The following is an 18194-nucleotide window of genomic DNA, read 5'->3' as shown; positions in this document are numbered from 1 at the left end:
GGAGCCTCTCCTTCCAGGTGGATGCACCCATTCCAGGCCTTGCTGAACAAAGCCCAGGCCAGATTTCAGTCCCCGTTCCTCTCTCTGCCCGGCATCCTTGTGCAGTCCACAACCTGCACACCCATACATGATAACCCTGGCCACTCAGCTGTAATGCAATGTGGTCTGTGCTATAAGACAGGCCTGTGCAAAGCACTGCGGGGGCTCTGGGTAAGGTTGGTTCATTCTGCCTGGGATGGGGTGGGAAAGGGCTCACAAAGGATGCAGAGGAGTTAACCTGGTGGAAGAACATTAGAGGCAACAAAAACTTTCAAACACTTCTTATTTAATCCTTGCCACAACCCTGAAGAGGGTCTCCTTTGGCTTCATTTTACAAATGGGAAAACCGGGGCTCAGTTTTGCCACTGAGTGGCAAAGGCAGAGCCTGTCGCAGGACCCAGGCCCACCTGACTCCAGCCCCTGAGCTCTCTGCCCTGCCCAGAGCTTCCCCCACTGGTGAACCCCTTCTTAGTCTTGGCCTCCAGGGCAGCCCTGCTCACAAGAATCCAGGCTATGGCTGGCTGCTCCAGCTCAGAATTCAAATAGGGAAATCTCGATGGTAACAAGTAATCTGCTGTTGTGAATTCACACGGACGACTCCACGAACCCCCAGCTGGAGAGAAGCAGCTCCCCTGGCCCAGCCATGCCCTCACTCTGCCCTGGGCTGAGCAGGGCATGCAGCAAACACGCTGGCGCTGGGGCTGTGGACGAGCCGATGCAGGCTCAACTCCGTGGCCTGCTCTTTGCTGGCACTGCTGGGTTCCCAGTCACGGGGCTCACCTCCATGGCCCATCTCATGAATCCCAACTGTCCCCAACTCCCCTGCTTATCTGAGCTCTGCACCCCCGCCCTCTGGGAGATCTGCTCCCTGGGTCCACTCTGAACAGCAGGTTTCTTCACCACTAAAAGCCCTACAGCTGCTCCCTGCAATCACGCTAACCTCTGGGCAAAGGCAGGTCCTTAATCAAGAAGCAATTAAAACAATGCCAAAGCCCACACATCCACATCAGAGAGCAAACCTGGCACGATGGCAGGTCCTGGCTCCTCCATCACTGATGCTTTTGAATTCCAAGAGCCTGGGGACTTCACACCGGTCATTTCATGGGTGACAAGAAGAGGGGCGACTGTTTCCATTTCACCGATAGGGAAACCAAGTGGGGCCTTCCAGCCTCGTGTTCACGCTGCTAGTTCATGCAGCTTCGCTCATGTGCCATCCACCCCACAGAGGGATGCTTCCTGCTTAACCCCTCTGAACCCCACTCCAATCCCGCCACAGTAGCCCCCGGAACAGCACAGCAGTAACCCCAGTGAGGAGGAAGTCCTGACTCAAGACACCAGACCACTGGGCAGGACTCACGGGCCTCCCGTCTCCAGCCCCTCCGACAACTCAGGACAGCTGCCAGCAGGTGTGATGAGCTCCGGCCTTCACCCATGTGCCCCGTTGCACCTGAAAGGTCTGCCCTGATCCTCCCAACATCCACTCCCCAGCTCCTCTCCTGCCAACGATAACCTCCCACCTCCCACTCCAAATCCTTCCTTTCCGTGGAAATGACCCCACTCCCAGCTCCACGGGTGGGCACTGATTGGTTTGATTCAATCGGCACAACCCACTGACCCAATCTAGGCCAACTGGAGGAAGGAAATCCCAGGCCTCACGTGGGAGCTACCACACGAAGAGTCCCTCTCCTCCCCTGCGTGGTGAGGCCTGAGGGCATGAGGGCTGGAACAGCTGCAGCCACTTTGCTGCCACGATGGTAGGGTCTGGAATTGCCTGGGGCTTTTTTGAGTACTGCTGACACTGTAGAAAGCACTGACAGATAAAGAGAAATTGGGTCTTTGGTGATTTCCTTTCACCTGCTGAAGCCTGGACTTCTTCAGTGCTGCAGACCAACAGATCCCATTAATTATCCAAAAGGATCCTCTAAGCCACACCCCCAAACAGGCCTCTCCCAGTGGCGAGGGGCCCAGAGCGCTCACCAGGTTGACAAAATCCTGGTAGCAGATCTGCCCATCGGCATGGCTGTCGGCGAGAGCCAGCAGCACCTCCCTCTTGTGCGGGTCCAGCTTGGAGCTTTGGCTCTCCAGGAGGCTCCGGAACTTACATGTGCTGATGTAGCCCGTGTTCCCAGGGTCAAACTGAGGGAGAAGCACACACACCAGCGGGGTCAGCAGGGCTCCGTCTCCCTCTCCACACTGCCCCGGGTGCCCCATCACCGTCACCACTCACGGCTCCTGTCTCCGGCCCTCTGCTGATAGAGGGCTAGGTGGCATCTGGGATGTTTCCAAGGCCCCCAGGGGAAACACCCAAATAGGGCGGACAACCACTTACAACCCTAGAAGGCCCTGGAGACCTCTGAGGTCGCCCAGCGCAGCCCTGTGGTGCGTGGAGAAGGGAAACGGAGGTTCAGAGAGGTTATTACTCTCTGCCTTTACTCCTGACCCTGGACAAGGGGAAAGAGGGAATGAAAAGGCGATGAGTAGAGGAACATGAGGAAATCTGGGGCCTGGGGCGGAGGGACTGAGCGGGGAAGGCACGAGGCCCCGGGCAGCGGGGAGCACAGCCTGCACAGCGCTTCCGCATCTGCCTGCCAGCCCCTCTCCCACGCCTGCACCCACGTACACCCCACACAGGGCTCCCCAAAGACACTGTGCTCTGTTTGGTTGTTTTTATTTGGGGGCCATGCCACACAGTATGTGGGATCTTAGTTCCCAGACCAGGGATCGAACCTGCGCTCCCTGCATTGGAAGTGCGGAGTCTTAACCACTGGACCACCAGGGAAGTCCCTGGTTGGATTTTTGACGCTGCCCTTCTCCCTCTGCAGCTTTGCACACGTGGGCACCTCTGCCTAAGACTCCCTCTCTCCCCTTGTCTCCCTGGGAGACTCCGACTCACCCTTCCGACTCCTCAGATGTCCCGCGTCCAGGGATCCTTCCCTCAACACATGATCTGCATCCCCTGCATGTCAGACAGCCCTCTGGCCTCCACCCTGCACTGTCCTCCATTTTCAACTCCTTGCTGGTTGGTGCACAACTTTCCCCGGGGCTTATGGCACAGAGCCGGGCAGAGTCGGCACTCAGTGAAGATTTGTTGGGTGAACAAGTAGATGTTTGGGTGAAAAGACAGGTACCCATTTTCCAAGGAAAGGCTCACAGGTTCAGTTAGAAAAGGGGCTTATTCATCTCTCCCAGAGAAGCACACAAGCTTTCTGTCACCCTTCCATCCCCTCTCCTTCCCTGCAGAGCCCAGTGTCTCCACTCAGTACACACTAACGAGCTGCCAGGTTGCCCAGGGAAATCCTGTTCACAAACCCCGTCCCCACATGAATTCACTGCACACGGAGGTGCTGCTGAGGGTTGCTGAGATTTTAAAAGGCAGACAGACGTCCGCGTGCGCATGACAAGGGAGCCCGAAGACCGAACCCACCCTTCCCTCTCTTCTGGATAAGGTCAGTGAAGACTATTTTCGGAAGGCTGATGCTGTGTGCAGCCTGTCTAAGACAATCCAGGAGAAACAGCCAAGAGTCACAAGTCATGACTCCTTCAATTCTGCCCAGATCTCAACGAGAGAGGACATCTCTAATGAGGCCTATTTAAACATCTGCCTGTGTACCCAATCCTCCACCCAAAATACCAGATTTCAGGGATGACACCTCTTCGGTTCCCACCATCGAGTACTTTAGGAAACTCACCTACCCTCTGTTCCAGAAAGACCTTCACGAGTAAACACGCCTAATATTTGCTGAGTGTTTTCATGGGGCCAAACACCACACCAAGCATTTCATGTAAATATATGATTTCTTTGACCTCCTGCCGCGACCTTATGAGCGGGTCCTATGGTTATATCTCCATGTCACAGATGAGGAAGTAGAGACACGGGAAAACGAGCACAGAGAGGTTAAGTGACATGTCTGCAAGTGGCAGAGCCAGGATTCCAGACCCGGGCAGCCCGGCACTGCCTCTAACCACTGGCTGCCGCTGACCGTCAGCCTCTAGGGCCTCTGCTCTGCTGCTCAGAAGCCAGATGTCAAGGGTCAAAGAGGTGAGTGCAGGCCCGGGAGTGGAGGGGCTCCAGGAGCTACACGGGCCCACTCTACACAGATTTTTTAAGCAGGAAAGAGCTCATACAGGAACAGTTCTGATCTCCTTATAGCTCAGACAGGAAATGACGCCTGGGGTGGCAAAGCGGAGACGGCAGCTAGGGAGGGTCTCCTTCTCTGCCTGGGACCCCTCCCGTCCCCACAGGCTGGCACTGGCTACAGGGACTCACCAGCCTGGCCCCTGACTGGGCCCACGTGGCCCTCGTACTGGGTGGGCTGACGTGGGGGATGAGAAGCAGCCCCGAGCCCTGGGAAGATCCATCCCCTCCCTAACCCTCCCCTGGTGAGCACGGCAGGGGGCAGTGGGCTGCTCACAGCAGGGAGCCTCTGCTGCCCAGCCCGGGGTGGGGGTGGGGGTGGGGGAGGAAGCCAATCCCCGCCCCGGGGGCCCATCCGCGGCTGGGGTGGGGGGCAGTGGGGTGGAGGCGCTGGGATCAGGCAAGGGCCCCTCTCCCTCATTCCAGCTCCAGACAAAGGACCACCTGCTCCCCTGCTCTCCCTCCCCTCCAGGGCTCCCTGCTGTCGTCCTAGTGACAGGGGCTGCCCTGTGGCTCCTCCTCCTACCCCCCACCAGGGCCTGCCAGGCCTGCCCCTAGCACATTACAGGCTCCAGACCGCAGAGAAGGGGCTGGAAGCCGGCCCAGCCTCCCTTCTCTGCCAAAACTCTATCTTTCGTGCCAGGGCCAGACAGCCCAGACAACGGGGGGGCGGTCATCGCTACGCTAATAATGAGGCCTCAGGGATGAAGGAGGGGGACTGGGGGAAAGGGTGGGAGAGGGAGGGAGGGGCCAGCTGCCTGGGCTCCACAGATGTACACGGGACACCTTCCAACCACCACCCCAAACACCTGGGAAGATGAGGGCAAGAGCCCCAGCTGACAGGGGGCAGTGGGCGTGGGGCGGGGGGGGGGGGGTAGTGCAGAGAGAGGGAGCAAGGGGGAGACAAAAAGAAACACACACAGAGAGGATTCGTGCAGAGGCAGAGAGAGGTGGGCACCACTGCCCTGATGGAGCTTCTAAAGGAGGCTGCGAGCAGCAAGGCAAAATCCCACTCTGGTCTCAGCCACTTACCAGTTTGTGTAATTGAGGGTAAACATCTCGAGCCATAACTGCCTCAGCCTCATTCATCAAGCAGGGGCGAGCGTGCCCTCGGGGTGCGGTGGGTTGAAGCAAACGCAGGGCTGTGCTCTCCAGGGCCCAGGGCCGCCCGGACTCAGTGTCCGGCTCCACTTGCCTCATTCGAAGCTAGGAGGGAGCAGCCCTGCCATGGAGGCTTGGCCGACCCTCCTGGACACCATTCCCGCCTTTGGGCCTCCTCAAGGGCAGCTTTGGGGACAGGATCATACAAGCACCGTGGTTTGGAGCTTTGGGGGAAACAAACCCTACAAATGCAATTTCCTTGTCAATAATGTACTGAAGGTCCCGAAGCTCCCCGTCCTGGGTGCTCCATGACCCAGATTCACCCACTTTGGACTGAAGGGGGGCTCTTGGAATGAGGTCTAGGTTGGGTGGGTTGGAGACAACCTGACTGGGGTTAGTCTGGGGGTGGCGGGGCAGCGGGAGGAATGGGGCTGTGAACAGCCGCAGGCAGAGGCCCCTTGGAGAGCCAGGAGCATCCTTGCAGCTGCCTCCCCAGTGCTGTGCAAGGCCAGGTGTGTGTGTGCGTGTGTGTGTGTGTGTGTGAAGGGGGAGCCCACATTCAGCATGCGTGGAGGCTGCTGACACAGAAGAGGAGGAAAACACAAAGTGACGAGTGACCCTCCCACAGCTCCCGCCCACCTGCCTTGGCCTTGAAAAGAGCTTCAAGACTCCAGGGGCGCTTAATCCCACCAGCACCCAGCCCTCTGGCCCCTTAATCCTCTAGGTCGCCAGTTCTCCCCACCCCCGGCGCCCCACGCATGCTCTGCCATATATATATCCCATCTCCCGCCCTGGGCCCCCCTCCTGGCTCACCTATGACCTTGGATGCAAAAAGGACCCACCGGATTCTCTCTGTACTGTTGCCACCTAGGGCTCTTCCCCTCCTCTGGGGCAAGGAGTTGGGGGAGAGTTCTGGAAGGAACCCCGGCCCCAGCTGCTGTGCCACCTTGGGCAGATCATTAACCACACTGCCTCACTTTCCCCATCCACCATGTAGTAGGAACTCTCCCTTCCTGGGGCGATGTAAGGTGGTCCCGTCCCAGCCTAAGCATACCATACGCAAATGGGGTCTGGGGAAAGAGACATCCACAACCCACACAGCCCATGGGGGCAGCTGATCTTCAATTCTGCATCTTTGCTCGGTCAAAGGGCTGACGGGAAATTTGGAATGAGGATGAGGCAGCTCACATTTGGTGGGGGAGGGGGGAGGTCTGTGCTGTAGGAAGGACCTGGTGACACTGGAAAGAAGGACAGCAGGTCAGGAAATGACAAGTCATGATCCAGGAGAGCTGAACGGAACCTCAGTGGTTTTCAAACTGCTCTGCAGAGTTCTAGGGGCGGGGGGACTTCCGAAGCCCAGCGAGGTGGGGCAGGGGTTGCCAAGCGGCCCCGTTCTGAGTTTTCTGTGTTGGCCTTCTGCATACTGCCTGGTTGAACAGCAACGATGGTGGCTGTGTATGCAGAATACCTGCCAGGTATCAGGTGCTACCTCACTGAAACCTCAGGTCACCCCCCTATGTCCTGGTTTCTCTGGGACAGTCCTGGCTTCTTACACCTACTGTCTGAGTATGACTTTTTTTCTTTTTTGGTTGTGCCTGCGCAGCTTGAGGGATCTTAGATCCCTGACCAGGGATCAAACCCATGCCCCCTACAATGGAAGCACAGAGTCCTAACCACTGGACCGCCAGGGAAGTCCCTGGGCATGATTATTAACAGTGTCCCTTTCACCCTCAAAATCATCCCAATTTGGATAATAAATTATGTGGTCCCCCCATTTAAACCTCACAACAACCCTACGAGGTAGGTGCTATTTTACATGGGGCACCAAGAGCAGAGTTGCCCAAGTTTGAAGAGTTGGTAATTGGTGCAGGTGGACTCACATCCAGGTGGACGGGCCCAGAGCTCGCACTCTCCCATCATTAGGATGCCGTGGCTAAAAAGGGTTCGAGAGACCCCAGTTCAGTCCTCCCATTCGTTCATTTAACAAATACTTGCTAAGGATCGACTGCGTGTCTGGCATCACACTAGCTTTATGGACAGGGAAACAGGTGCAGAGAGCAAAAGAAACTAGCTCAAGGTCACAGAGCAAGTTAGTGGTCAAGATGGAAATAGCTCAGGGTTCCTCCACAGTGGTTGGCTGGTCCAGCATTGCTCTTCCTTGTTTTTCTCTGTCCTGTTCTGTCGTATGAAATATAACTGGCTCAGGGTTTCCCAGTGTGTGTTTTGTGGAACACCAGGCCCAAGACGGTGCATGAAATAAGGGTGCTGTGGTTCCAGAAGTTTGGGAAACCCTTTTGGAAGGGCGTGATGTATAAAACCATATTAAAGGTTCTTCAAGATCTTACAGTGGAGAATCCTGTCTGATTTTGTTCAGCCCAGCATTTCCCAAACTTACTGGGTCTTTGATCGTAATATTTTTTCACAGTAACACTCCATGGGACACAATCTGGGGAAAATGCATGAATCCACAGCAGAGTTACTTTTCCCTTTTGTGAAACCAGGCCCCTTTGTCAGTGGTTCCGAACCAGCCTTTCGCCTCCATCTCATGAGTGGCACAGGCCCTTGAGGCGGCTGACACTTTGTCCGGAGTCCTCCAGCCAAGTTAGAAGCCTGCCGGATGCAGGCCCCAGCCAGAGGGTTGAGGAGGGTGCCGGGCCCTGGGAGTGGCCGAGGAGGAAGTGACTGGCCTAATGGGCTGAGCTTCCAGGGAACCAAGCCCGCAGGGTCTGGGATCTGCTTGCTCAGCACCCAGGACAGCAGCGCCACTTCTCCCCTCCCTGCTGCAGGCCCAGGAGCCCGGCCAAGGCGTCAGAATCCACCCACCGGCAGCCAAGCAGAAGAGAAAGAAGAAAGGAACACGTCTATTTTATAGCTCTTATGTTATGTGTGATCTACACCAACTCATTTCCAGGACAATTCCATGTCTGGTCCCTTCTTCTCTCTCCCAGGGGGACCTCTCCCTCTCCTTCATCTCGAGAGGTCCATGTCCTCAGTGAGGGGTGTGGGAGCCCAAAGGTAGCACCTGGGGAGCCATCCTTGTGCAGACCTCTCACGCCTGGAAGGTCGGGACCTGGAGTCTAAGGAAGCCTCCCATCTCAGGCCCCACTGTCCCCCTCTGTCCACTGAGACAGAATAAGCCCTGGGACAGGACCACATGGTGTGCGTGCCGGGGCAGCAGAAGGTGCAGACAACTGCCCCTCCCCACTCAGGGCTCATCTGCTGGCTCCCTGCATCCTCACCCGGCTTCTGAGCAGAGCGGAATTAACGAGGCTGCCCAGGGGTCTCCAGCTCAGCAGAGCAGTCCCCATCCAACAGCCACAGCCCACCAGGGAACTCAGGCCCATTCAGGGATATTTACAGCCCCATAAATTAGGCCCAGGCCTGCAGCTGCTGAGGTCAGGAGGCGAGGTTAGGGGAGTAGCAGCTTTCTCTAGCGCTTCTACCTTGCAAATGAAGATGCTAATTCGCCCCACAGAGGAAACCACCTCACACCATCCCCTGACTTTCCCCCCACACCTGAAATACTCATTGGCACAAATATTCGATTGCTCTTATTCTCACATCAACCCTAGAGTATAAGTGTGATTAGTCCCATTTAACAGATATGGAAACTGAGGCACACAGAGACGAATGACTTGTCCAGAGGCACTTCAGTGAGTAGAACAGGGTACCATCGGGCCTGCTTTCAGCTGAAGCTAGGAGTGGATTTATAAAGACCTCAAGCCTCCCTGGGCAGAAGAGAGACCAGTTCCTTTTAGGCCAGGTTCTGACCCCTCCTGCTCTCCAGTCTCCCCACGTGGAGGCACGAGGGGGCTCTGGTGCTCCCCTGGGATTTGGCCAGGCATCTGACAGCTGGGGAAGCTTCAGCAATTCGATGATTCCCAGTTACATTATTTCTGTTCTTCCAGCTGCCACCCCAGGGTTCTGGGGGAGGGAGCTCATCCCTCTCAAGGGGCTTCTCCCAGAAGCTCCAAGTCAGGCTCCTGAACATCCCCCCGATAAGTCAAAGAGCTGAACCCCAGGATCTGAGGTGGGCAGGCTGATTAGGAAGCTAGAACACCCTTCCATCAGCAGAGAAGTGGAGGACATCCTGGCCTGAATCCAGGCTGAGCCGCTGGACAATTGGCAAATTTCCAGAAAACTACCCAGCTCTCTCTCTCTCAACACCTGGGCCGTGAGAAGAAGAGCTCTCAGACTTTCCCCGGAAGGCAGAAAGCTGGGGTCAAGTGGGGGCCGCCTCTTTCCTCCAGGCCTGCCCATCTCCACCCTGAGAGAGAGCCTCCTGGAAGACCCTGCTTCTCCCCCTTCAAACCACAGAAGGCCTTGGAGGCACACAGACTCTGAGGGGGCAGCCGGGGGTTGTGACTCAGAGGCAGGCCTCTTGGGTCCCAGGAGCCGACGTAACACCTGTGCTGCCTCGCCCAGGTCCAACCATCAAGGACAACTGGGGACTGAAGCCAAGTCATGGCCATAAAGGTAGGAGTCCCAGGGGAGCTGCGGGCAGGGAGAGGTGGGAGGGTTCGAGCAGGGAGGGGTCTTAATCTGCCCCATCCCACCCCCTTCAGCCTAAACTCATTTCCTCTTGCTGCTTCTCCTGGAATCCACCAAGGGATCCCTCTGGTTCCCCAGAAAAGAGAGATCCAGGGAGAAGGAGGGGAGTGGGTTGTCCACAACTCGAGATACACATCAGCTCACTTCCATAATAGAGAACAGCGCCCTGGGCCCAATCTCACAGTCCATCACCAGGAACTGCCAAATCTGAACGCTGGGCAGAGCAGGCCCGCCCTGGGGTCTGGCCTCGTGGTGCCCGATGCCTCATTCTCGCCCTCACCCTCTGCCATGCAGGCAGCCAGTGAGCGGAGGGAAAATGCTTGGGCATCCACATTCCCCCAGGCAGCCTCTATCCAAACACTTCTCTCCTTTCTTTGGAAAGTTCAGGGGGAGCATGGTTTTCCAGCTCCTGCCCTGAAGAAGTCAGTTTGATATGGTGGAAGGAACCCCAGACTGGGGATCTGGACACTTTGATTCAAGACCTAGAACTATTACGTGGCCAGAGGTTATTTTGAAAACAGTGTTAATTTCTTTAAATTCCAGTAACGCAGTAACCACCACCATATTTATCAGGGGCTCACCGCACACTGTGCCACGTGCTATACACACACCATCTCATCAGGCCTCACCACAGCCCTGAGGGCAGGCAGCTTACTGATGAGAAAACCAAGGCTTGGAGAGGTCACCCGACTTGCCCCTTGTCACACGGCGAGGAGGAAAACTGGGACCCGAGGCAGACTCCGTGTCCTCGCCCCTGCCTGAGTCACTCAGGGTGCCAAGGAAGCAGATGGAAGCCTGCGAGGCCCGGGTACAGGAACACTGGTCAGAGAGGGAAAGAAAGCAGAGCCGGGCTCTAGTTCCAGCTCTGACATTACTGCACCAAGTGACCTCAGAAGGTCTCGGACCTCTGTTTCCTCATCTGCAAAATGAGCAGATCGGACAAGATGCTTCCACCGACCTTCTACTAATCCACAGTCCTTGAGGTGGTGGCAGCCCCAGAAGGGCTGACACAGGCGAGGTGGCCGCACAGTCAGGGCCTGCCCCTGGAGAAGACATTAGAACCCAAGACAACACGTGCAGGGACGTAGCTGGACTTGTTCGCTCCAGCAATGTGCGTGCCTGTTCCGTGTCAGGCAGGCAGGAAGGCAGCGAGCAACCTCAGCTCCCTCGGCCCCACTGCTCAACCGCTATCAAATGCATTTCTGGGAGTGGTCAGGGGTAAAAGGGTTAATTCAGCATGACTGCTGGGGTCACTGGGCCTGGAGCAGGGTAGGAAGCTGGCTTTGCGGTAGAAGGAAGTCCACAGACTCTAGGGGCCTGGATGCCACCTGATAAGGGGTTGGAGATGCAGAGCCTGAGTAAGGGAATCCCTCTCTGCTGGTTCATCCTGTGTCCTGGGGGCTGACTCTGGGGCAGGTGCTTTCTGTGCGGCTCTTCACTAATCCATACAGCAGTCTCATCTGAACCTCTTTCCACCTCCCAGAACCCTCTTAAGCCAGCCCGCAGGGCTGTAAATGAGGCAGGCTTCAGGGTCAGGCTAAGGGAAGACCCTCAGGCTAGAGGCAAGGAGGCTGGAGAGGGGAGACACTTGGGAAAAGCAAGCAGAAAAATCCTCCGGGCGCAGAAGTGGCTCTCTCTCCAGGAGCCGGGATTGGGAAGGAGCTGGTTTAGAGGCTTCGGACTTTCCTATAGGGGCCTGGATCTCAGAAGCAGCCCTGTGCTTCTTCCAGCAAATTCTGGTTCCTGGTCAAAAGACAGTTGTCAAATGTCCACTGGGGGTTAAGACTCTGCGCTTGCACTGCAGGAGGCACAGGTTCGATCGCTGGTCGGGGAACTAAGGTCCCACATGCCACTCGGCGTGGCCAAAATAAAAAAGTCCACTGGGTATCAGACATCACTAAGAGAGTTTCCACTTCCATTTAACTCCCACAGTCATCCCTGGAGTTAAAGATAACCCTCCCCATTTTAGAGATGAAGAAATTGAGGCTCGGAGAGCTAATGTTGCTTGACCCCAATCACAAAATCAGTAAGGCTTGAACCCAGGACTCTGACCCCACTTTCAGGGTTCTCCCCAGCAGCCCACGCAAGCAGCTCCGTGCTGTGTTTGTAGCATGTTTATAATTTTGGAGGGATAGTCAAGACTTGTCTGCTTCCCTTCTGGGAGATTAGCCAAGTTAGGGTCCCTCCTTGAGGTCTGGAAAATGCATGCTCCTAGTCGGAGGGAAAAAGGGAGACAGGATCAAGTTCCTTTCAATTCTCCCTTTTCCCTCTTGCTTGCTTGAGCTTGGAAAGCAATTGTGCTCTGTTGACTTAACAGAACTCTGCTCCAAACCCTTTTGCTCATTAAACATTTGGAGATCTTGAAGGCATTTGTAAGGGTGAACCTGGAAATGGTTTTCCAACCCTGGAAACCTTTTATGGGTTAGCGGGCTCCAGCCCCATACCTGCCATGGATCTGCTATTTGACCTTGGGTCCTTGAGGGCACCTCCCTGGAGCTCAGGAAGGGACTGGGAGTGAAACTATCAGAGCATAACCTGAAAAAGAGGAGCTTGTGGGAAACCTATGGGAGCAATAACTAAAGGGTACATTACCTGGGCACAATTGTCAATATCAGGGGAGAAGATCAGAAATCAAAAATAAACCTAACCACATATACAAATTTACCAAATGATACAATTTCTCAATATATAAAGGAAGGCTTTCTTGGGACTTCCCTGGCGGTCCAGTGGTTAAGACGCTGTGCCCTCACTGCAGGGGGCATGCATTCAATCCCTGGTTGGGGAAGGAAGATTCTGCATGCCTCGTGGAGCAGCCAAAAAGAAAAAAAAAAATTTAACTAAGTAAATAAGTAAGTAAATAAATTAAGCCTTTCTTAATAAGTGATGCTGGTGTAACTGGATAGGAATAGGATCTGGATGGAGTAAAGAGTCAGACAATTTTTTTTTTTGAAATCAGAGAAAAAAACAGTAGGAAACAGAAGCACATATTTATGCGATCTGAAGAGGGAAGAAAAGTGTCTCAGCTCCAAAGCAACATAAGGAATCATGAAGAAAAGGCCCAACAGATTCAGCTGTAGAAAAATAAGACATTTTTAGCATGATATTACACTATAATGACAGGTTAATATTTATGGTAACTTTAAAATCTAGTATTTAGGGAAACCACCCAAGGATATGAAAAGATAGTTTCCTTAAGGAGAAGTTCAAACAGGAAACAAACACCTGGAACATCTGGGGGTCAACGTGACGATCTTCAGGTTTCCTGTCTGTTGTAATTTCTGGGACCTGTGAGGAAACACTGGGGAGGGGGTGAGGTTGGGTGGCGTGTTACACCCCGGCTTGAGCAGACCAGACAAATGTCCAGGATGCTGGGGGTGGGCGGCAGCCAGGTAAACATCCAAGGGACTGGGGTCACCTGTTTTCTGCACCTCCAACTCCCCAAAAGGCATTCAGGCCATTGAGTTGAGGGGTGACCACATAGGACCAAAAGGCCAAGGTCATGGCTTCGAGCCCTTGGATCCAATTAGGGTCATGTTGGGTCAAAGCTACTCTACATGCTGAAGAGCGAGACAGCACAGAGGCACCGGTCTAATTCCATTCCTAACACCTGGAAAAAGGTCCCAGCTGATCCTGGTTTGAAACCAGGTGACCACTGGCATCCCCTTGACCCAGGGTGGGAAGGAGGACTGACTGGGGCCAGCCTCCCAATCCAGTGACCTCGGGAAGGTGAATTCCAGGGCCACATTAGTTTACAGGGATTCTGACGGATGTCATGTGAATCCTACCCCATTCAGCAGAGTTTGACCCATCAGGGCTATTTCTGTAAGAAATTGTGGGAAGGTTGCCTGCAACCACCAGCCAAACATTCTTTCCTGAGTACACCAAGTTCACCATCACCAAATCCTTCCTTTAAGTAGGCCCAGAGGAAGAGTCAGAAAGGATAAGACCCCTCAGCTTTCCAAATAACCCGGCGTCCTTCTGAAGTTGTACATCCATTTATGAAGCTTCACACCGGCTTTGCATTCAGCCCTATCAGGGGACTGGTCCAGGTGGGCTGCACAAAGGAGGGGGAACAGACGCAGAGGGACTGGATATCTGCCAGAGGTCAGGCCCCCGCTCAGGAGCAGTTCTTCTCAAACACTAAAGCACCCATAGGAAGGAAAACAACAGAAACAGGCTGTTAAAGCCCCGTGAGGGCTGGGGAGCGGACCTAAGGCAGAACTTATCATGAGAGAAAAAACTGTCCAGAGTTAAGTTCTGGGAGTTTCTTTCTGAGAATGAATTCTGTCTGTCCAGAATGGTTTCTGAGTGGGCCTTCCCAGAAGCAGGCGGATGCTCTTTGTGACACCCAGGATCTCCCTACAGTGGGAAAAATGGGATTTCACAGACCACGCGCTGATATTAGGTGCTATACATTCTCTCTGCTCCCTCAAGTTCCAGATTCTTTCTCCTAAAAGTTTTCCTCCATTCGCCCAAATAGTTCATTTTACAATGTAAACACACACACACGCAGGGATTGGCAAAGGAAATTAATCAAAACGAGAAAGACACAGACAGAGGGAAAAAAAGAATGATACACTTTGTTCTAGGTTTCAATTCTAAATCTGGCAGGAGGTGTGAAGGGCTGGCAGCTTGCTGGCCGTGGTATCTGTGGCAGCAGGCAGCTCCCTCCTGCCTCAGGGCGTCAGGCCAGAAGTTTATGTACTCTTAAGAGCCGGAGGGAGAGATGGTGTACCCCAGAGGGACAGGAGCAGTAGGATGCTCCCCAAGCCACAGCCAGGCCTTGTGTTAAGGTGGGTGACAGCCCCCAATCCCCACCCCAGGCACACCGTGCCTTTCCAGCTGAATTCCGTGTTGTCAGTCCCACTTGGCCGTCTGCATTTAGCTGACTCCTCAAACTGAACTGGTCTGAAACCAAAGTTGTCAATTTTACAAACCCCCCTGCCCCCAGCCTGACTTTTCCTTCTCCTCCTAGGTGCAGAACCTCAAAGTTATACATGTGGTTCACCTCATCTATTTGGGTCTAATAACATCTTCCAATTCTCCCATCACCATGTCCCTTTTCCTTTCCGCTCCCACTGTCATCTTCCAAGTCAAGGGCTTGTCTCCATTCATGGCAGCAGGCTCCTGGCCAGTTCCTCTCATCCCTGCAACCCATCTCACCTCTATCCCACTCTCACACAGGATCTTCCCAAAGCACTGCCTGGATCTGGTAACAAACTTGTCAAAAAAGCTTTAAAGGCTTCCCATGCCTCCAACAGGACGAGGTCTGGTCCGTGCTACTTTTTCAGCTTTATCTACCTCTCCAACCCAACACGCTCCCTCTGGCCCAACCAGACTGGTCTCTTAAAGTCACACACACTTCATGGTATAGTCATTTTCACCCCAGGACCACAATGCTCACTATTCCCCCACACTGGGACAGCTCTTGCCACCTCTCCTTCTGCATCATGAAACGGGGAGGGAGAAGGAAACACATAACAGCACACAACAGGAGTACCAAGCAAAGAAGAGAACCATTTCCCCGCTGAAGGTCAAATGTCCGTCTCCCGGTTCCAAAGCCAATGCGCAGCACTTCCAACTCCATCCACCACGCCTAGGCTCTAAGCATTGCGAACAATCACATACAAGTTTCCAGCTATGACTCCCCCATCCCTGCAGCAAAATTAGAGTAGAGTCAGCTTTCAGAAGTGCTCATATCGAGTCGCCCTTCAAGGATGGCAGAGATTTGACTTCAGTGGCTCTCTGATGGTGGAGGGGGGAGAGGAAAGGGGACGTTAACCTAAGCCCCTCCCCCTCCTCACCAGCCCCAAAGGTGATCCCCTGGCATACAGAGAACGTCCCAGGCTTTCAATACATATTATCCAGTGTCTCCCTGGTATAAAGCCGGTCCTGGTGAAGTGGCGTTGGGAGGAGGAGGCAGGGAGGGAGGGAGGGATCTCTCAGGGGAGCCCCCCCGCCCCCCAAACCTGGAGAGCAGGACCGTTCATTTCCAGAGCTGCCTTAAGCCACGCCCCCACGTCACCGTCTCAGGAGTGCAGAGCTGGGGAAGCCCACGCAAGCAAGGAGACTGCGGGGAGGGCTGGAAGGAACGCGGTGGGGGGGGATTTAACTGCTCACATACCTGATCAAACAGGACTTTCCAGTGCTGGTAGAGAGGGAGGCCATGCAGCAGAGGAGGAAGAAGAAAGAAAGAAAGAAACACACTTATCACCAAGGCCTCTGTAGCCTCCCAGCGGCTGCCCAGTCTCAGGGACCCGTGCGGACAAGAGATCAGGAAAACCTGGGAGAAGCTTCCCAAACGAGTCTACACATAGCGAAGGTGGAGAACTCAGGTTGGGGAGAGACAGCGTCCCTCATTCTGGGACAGGGAGGAGGAGACATCAGCAGAACAAGGGTGATCCTCAACAATTGCTAAACAGAGTCGTCCAATTCTGTCCGAGGGCCTCTAATAACTTCGGCTGGCTAAAGCTTATCTCCGTGGGAATACACGCCCAGGTGCAATTCCTGCAATTCCATCAGACCTGCTGCAACGGTCTCCACCTGCTGGGGGCCAATGACCCCTATCAGGAAAATCCACCCCTGCATAAGCATTAACATTTTGCCTGTAGTTTGGGAGGAGGGGGTTTCCGCCTGCACTGAAACCCACCCCCGGCCTCTTTCCAGACTGAGTCTAAGTGATGAGCACATGAGAGTCAGCCAGAGTGTTGGGGCCAGAAGCAAGTGAGGGGTTTAATCACAAGAGTTACAGGGGATACAACCCAATTCAGACTTTCCGGCTGAGGTCTGGCAGGTTGAGGGCCTGGCTTCACTTCCTTGTCCCCACCCTGAGAGGGAACGGGCAGGACGTCTGCCCAATTTTTCACCTCTGTTAGCGGGTTAACCTCGGGAGGAAGAAGCTTAAGAAACTCCAGTTCCCAGGACTCCCCAGTGCCGGCTCTGCCCACGGCTCCCAGGACCGGAGGGAGGGAGACACAGGCAGCAGATGGCAGGGAAGCCCTCTAGGGCAGCCCCTCCCTATCCTCGCCCAGGGGACCGTCGCTGGCACCGACGCGGTCTGGGGCTCCTAAGCCCCACTCTGGGAGTAAAAGCGCTCCCAGCACTCCTTCTCTCCCTCCTCCGGCCGGGCTCAGGGACAGGGGCCAGCTTGAATTTCAATCCCTGTCGCGACAGGGCAGGTGCCGGGCGGGAGCTAATCCGGGAGCGGAGAAGGGGGTCGCCAGACCGGTCTGCGCCGCCGGGTTCCGGGGACTCTGCGGCGCCCGCTCCTTCCCCGGACTCGGAGAGCCCGCAGGTCGCGAGTGGGAGGGGAGGGGAGCCAAGCCACTGCTGTGACGCGGCCGCCTCTGCGGGAAAACGCCGTGTCCCAGGCACTGCACCAGCCGCGAGGAGGGGTCTCCGGCGGCCGACGGGTCCCCAGCACGGCGGCGGGCGCTGCGTTCCGAAGGGAAGCCCGGGGAGCCCAAGCAGGGGGTGGCGCGCGCGTTTCGGGGAGCCCGGTCCCTCCGCCCTCTCTCGCCCGTGGGGACCCGGCCAATCCGGGGCTCTCCCGCGTCACCCTGAAACCTCCCAGTTGCCCCGCGGGGGGCAAGCCGGGGGCAGCTCTCCCCCTGGAGCCCCCCAGAAAGTTTGCCCGGGCGGGGGAGAGGGCACTCACGTCCTCCGGCGCCGCCGGCGGTTGCTCCTCGGCCTCGGGTTCCAGCTCCTCGATGCGCTCCGCCTCGGCGCAGGCGGCCACTGCGGGGCCCGGGCTGGGGTGCTCGCCCATGCCGAGGCGGCGTCCGGGGCCGGGCGCGGCTGCGGGGCTCGTCCCGGGGCTCCAGGCTAACTTTGCGCCGCGGCGGCCGCGCCGCTCGGAGCTCTCAGTGCGCGCCGCGCCGCCTCCGCCTCCGCGCCCGCCCCCATGGTCCCAGCCCCCGCGCCGCCGTCTTGCGACCCCGGGACGCCCGGCCCTCCGCCGCAAACTTCTCGGCTCCCGCGGCCCCGCCGGCCTCCGCCTCCGCCCCGGCCCTACGCCCGGCTCCGAGGCGAGGGCGCCCTTGGGCCGGCCCCGGCCTCCCGGCTCCCCGCGCTGCCTTCCCGCTCCCCGCTCCACACCCGAGTCTCCTCCTCCCCGCGGACTCTTCGGGGGCGGCGCGCAGGCGGGGGCGGGGCTGCTCCCGGGACCGCCGTCCCCTACCCCCACGCCCCCACCCCGGGCGCCACCACCCGGGCCAAATCGGTCAGAGCGCCGCGGCCCAGGGAGGAGGAGGGCTGCGGCGGGCTTGGCGGGGAAGTGGCTGCAAGGTCCCGGGCGGGGATGGCCCCATCCCCACCTGCCTCCACCCCGGGTTCAGGTCTGTCTCTCAGGACTGGGTCGGGGGTGGGG

General features: G+C 56.3%; 1 protein-coding gene across 2 annotated transcripts in view; it reads right to left on the bottom strand.

Moving 5' to 3' along the window:
- The window catches only part of RHBDL3 (rhomboid like 3), a 46234-nt gene extending 28553 nt beyond the window's left edge, over positions 1–17681 (bottom strand). For both annotated transcript variants that reach the window (XM_032618072.1, XM_032618073.1), the window contains exons 1-2: positions 17484–17681; positions 2017–2175 (exon numbers count right to left, since the gene is read on the bottom strand). In XM_032618072.1, the coding sequence (XP_032473963.1) occupies positions 2017–2175; positions 17484–17594 (270 nt within the window). In that variant the 5' untranslated portion in view covers positions 17595–17681. The remainder of the gene's footprint in view (positions 1–2016; positions 2176–17483) is intronic.
- Between the last annotated feature and the right edge of the window lie 513 nt (positions 17682–18194).

The sequence above is a fragment of the Phocoena sinus genome, chromosome 20 (genome assembly GCF_008692025.1).
Source record: "Phocoena sinus isolate mPhoSin1 chromosome 20, mPhoSin1.pri, whole genome shotgun sequence".
NCBI classification, from domain to species: Eukaryota; Metazoa; Chordata; class Mammalia; order Artiodactyla; family Phocoenidae; genus Phocoena; species Phocoena sinus.
The sequence above is the reverse complement of the archived record's forward strand: the minus strand, read 5'-3'. Positions and strand labels throughout refer to the sequence as shown.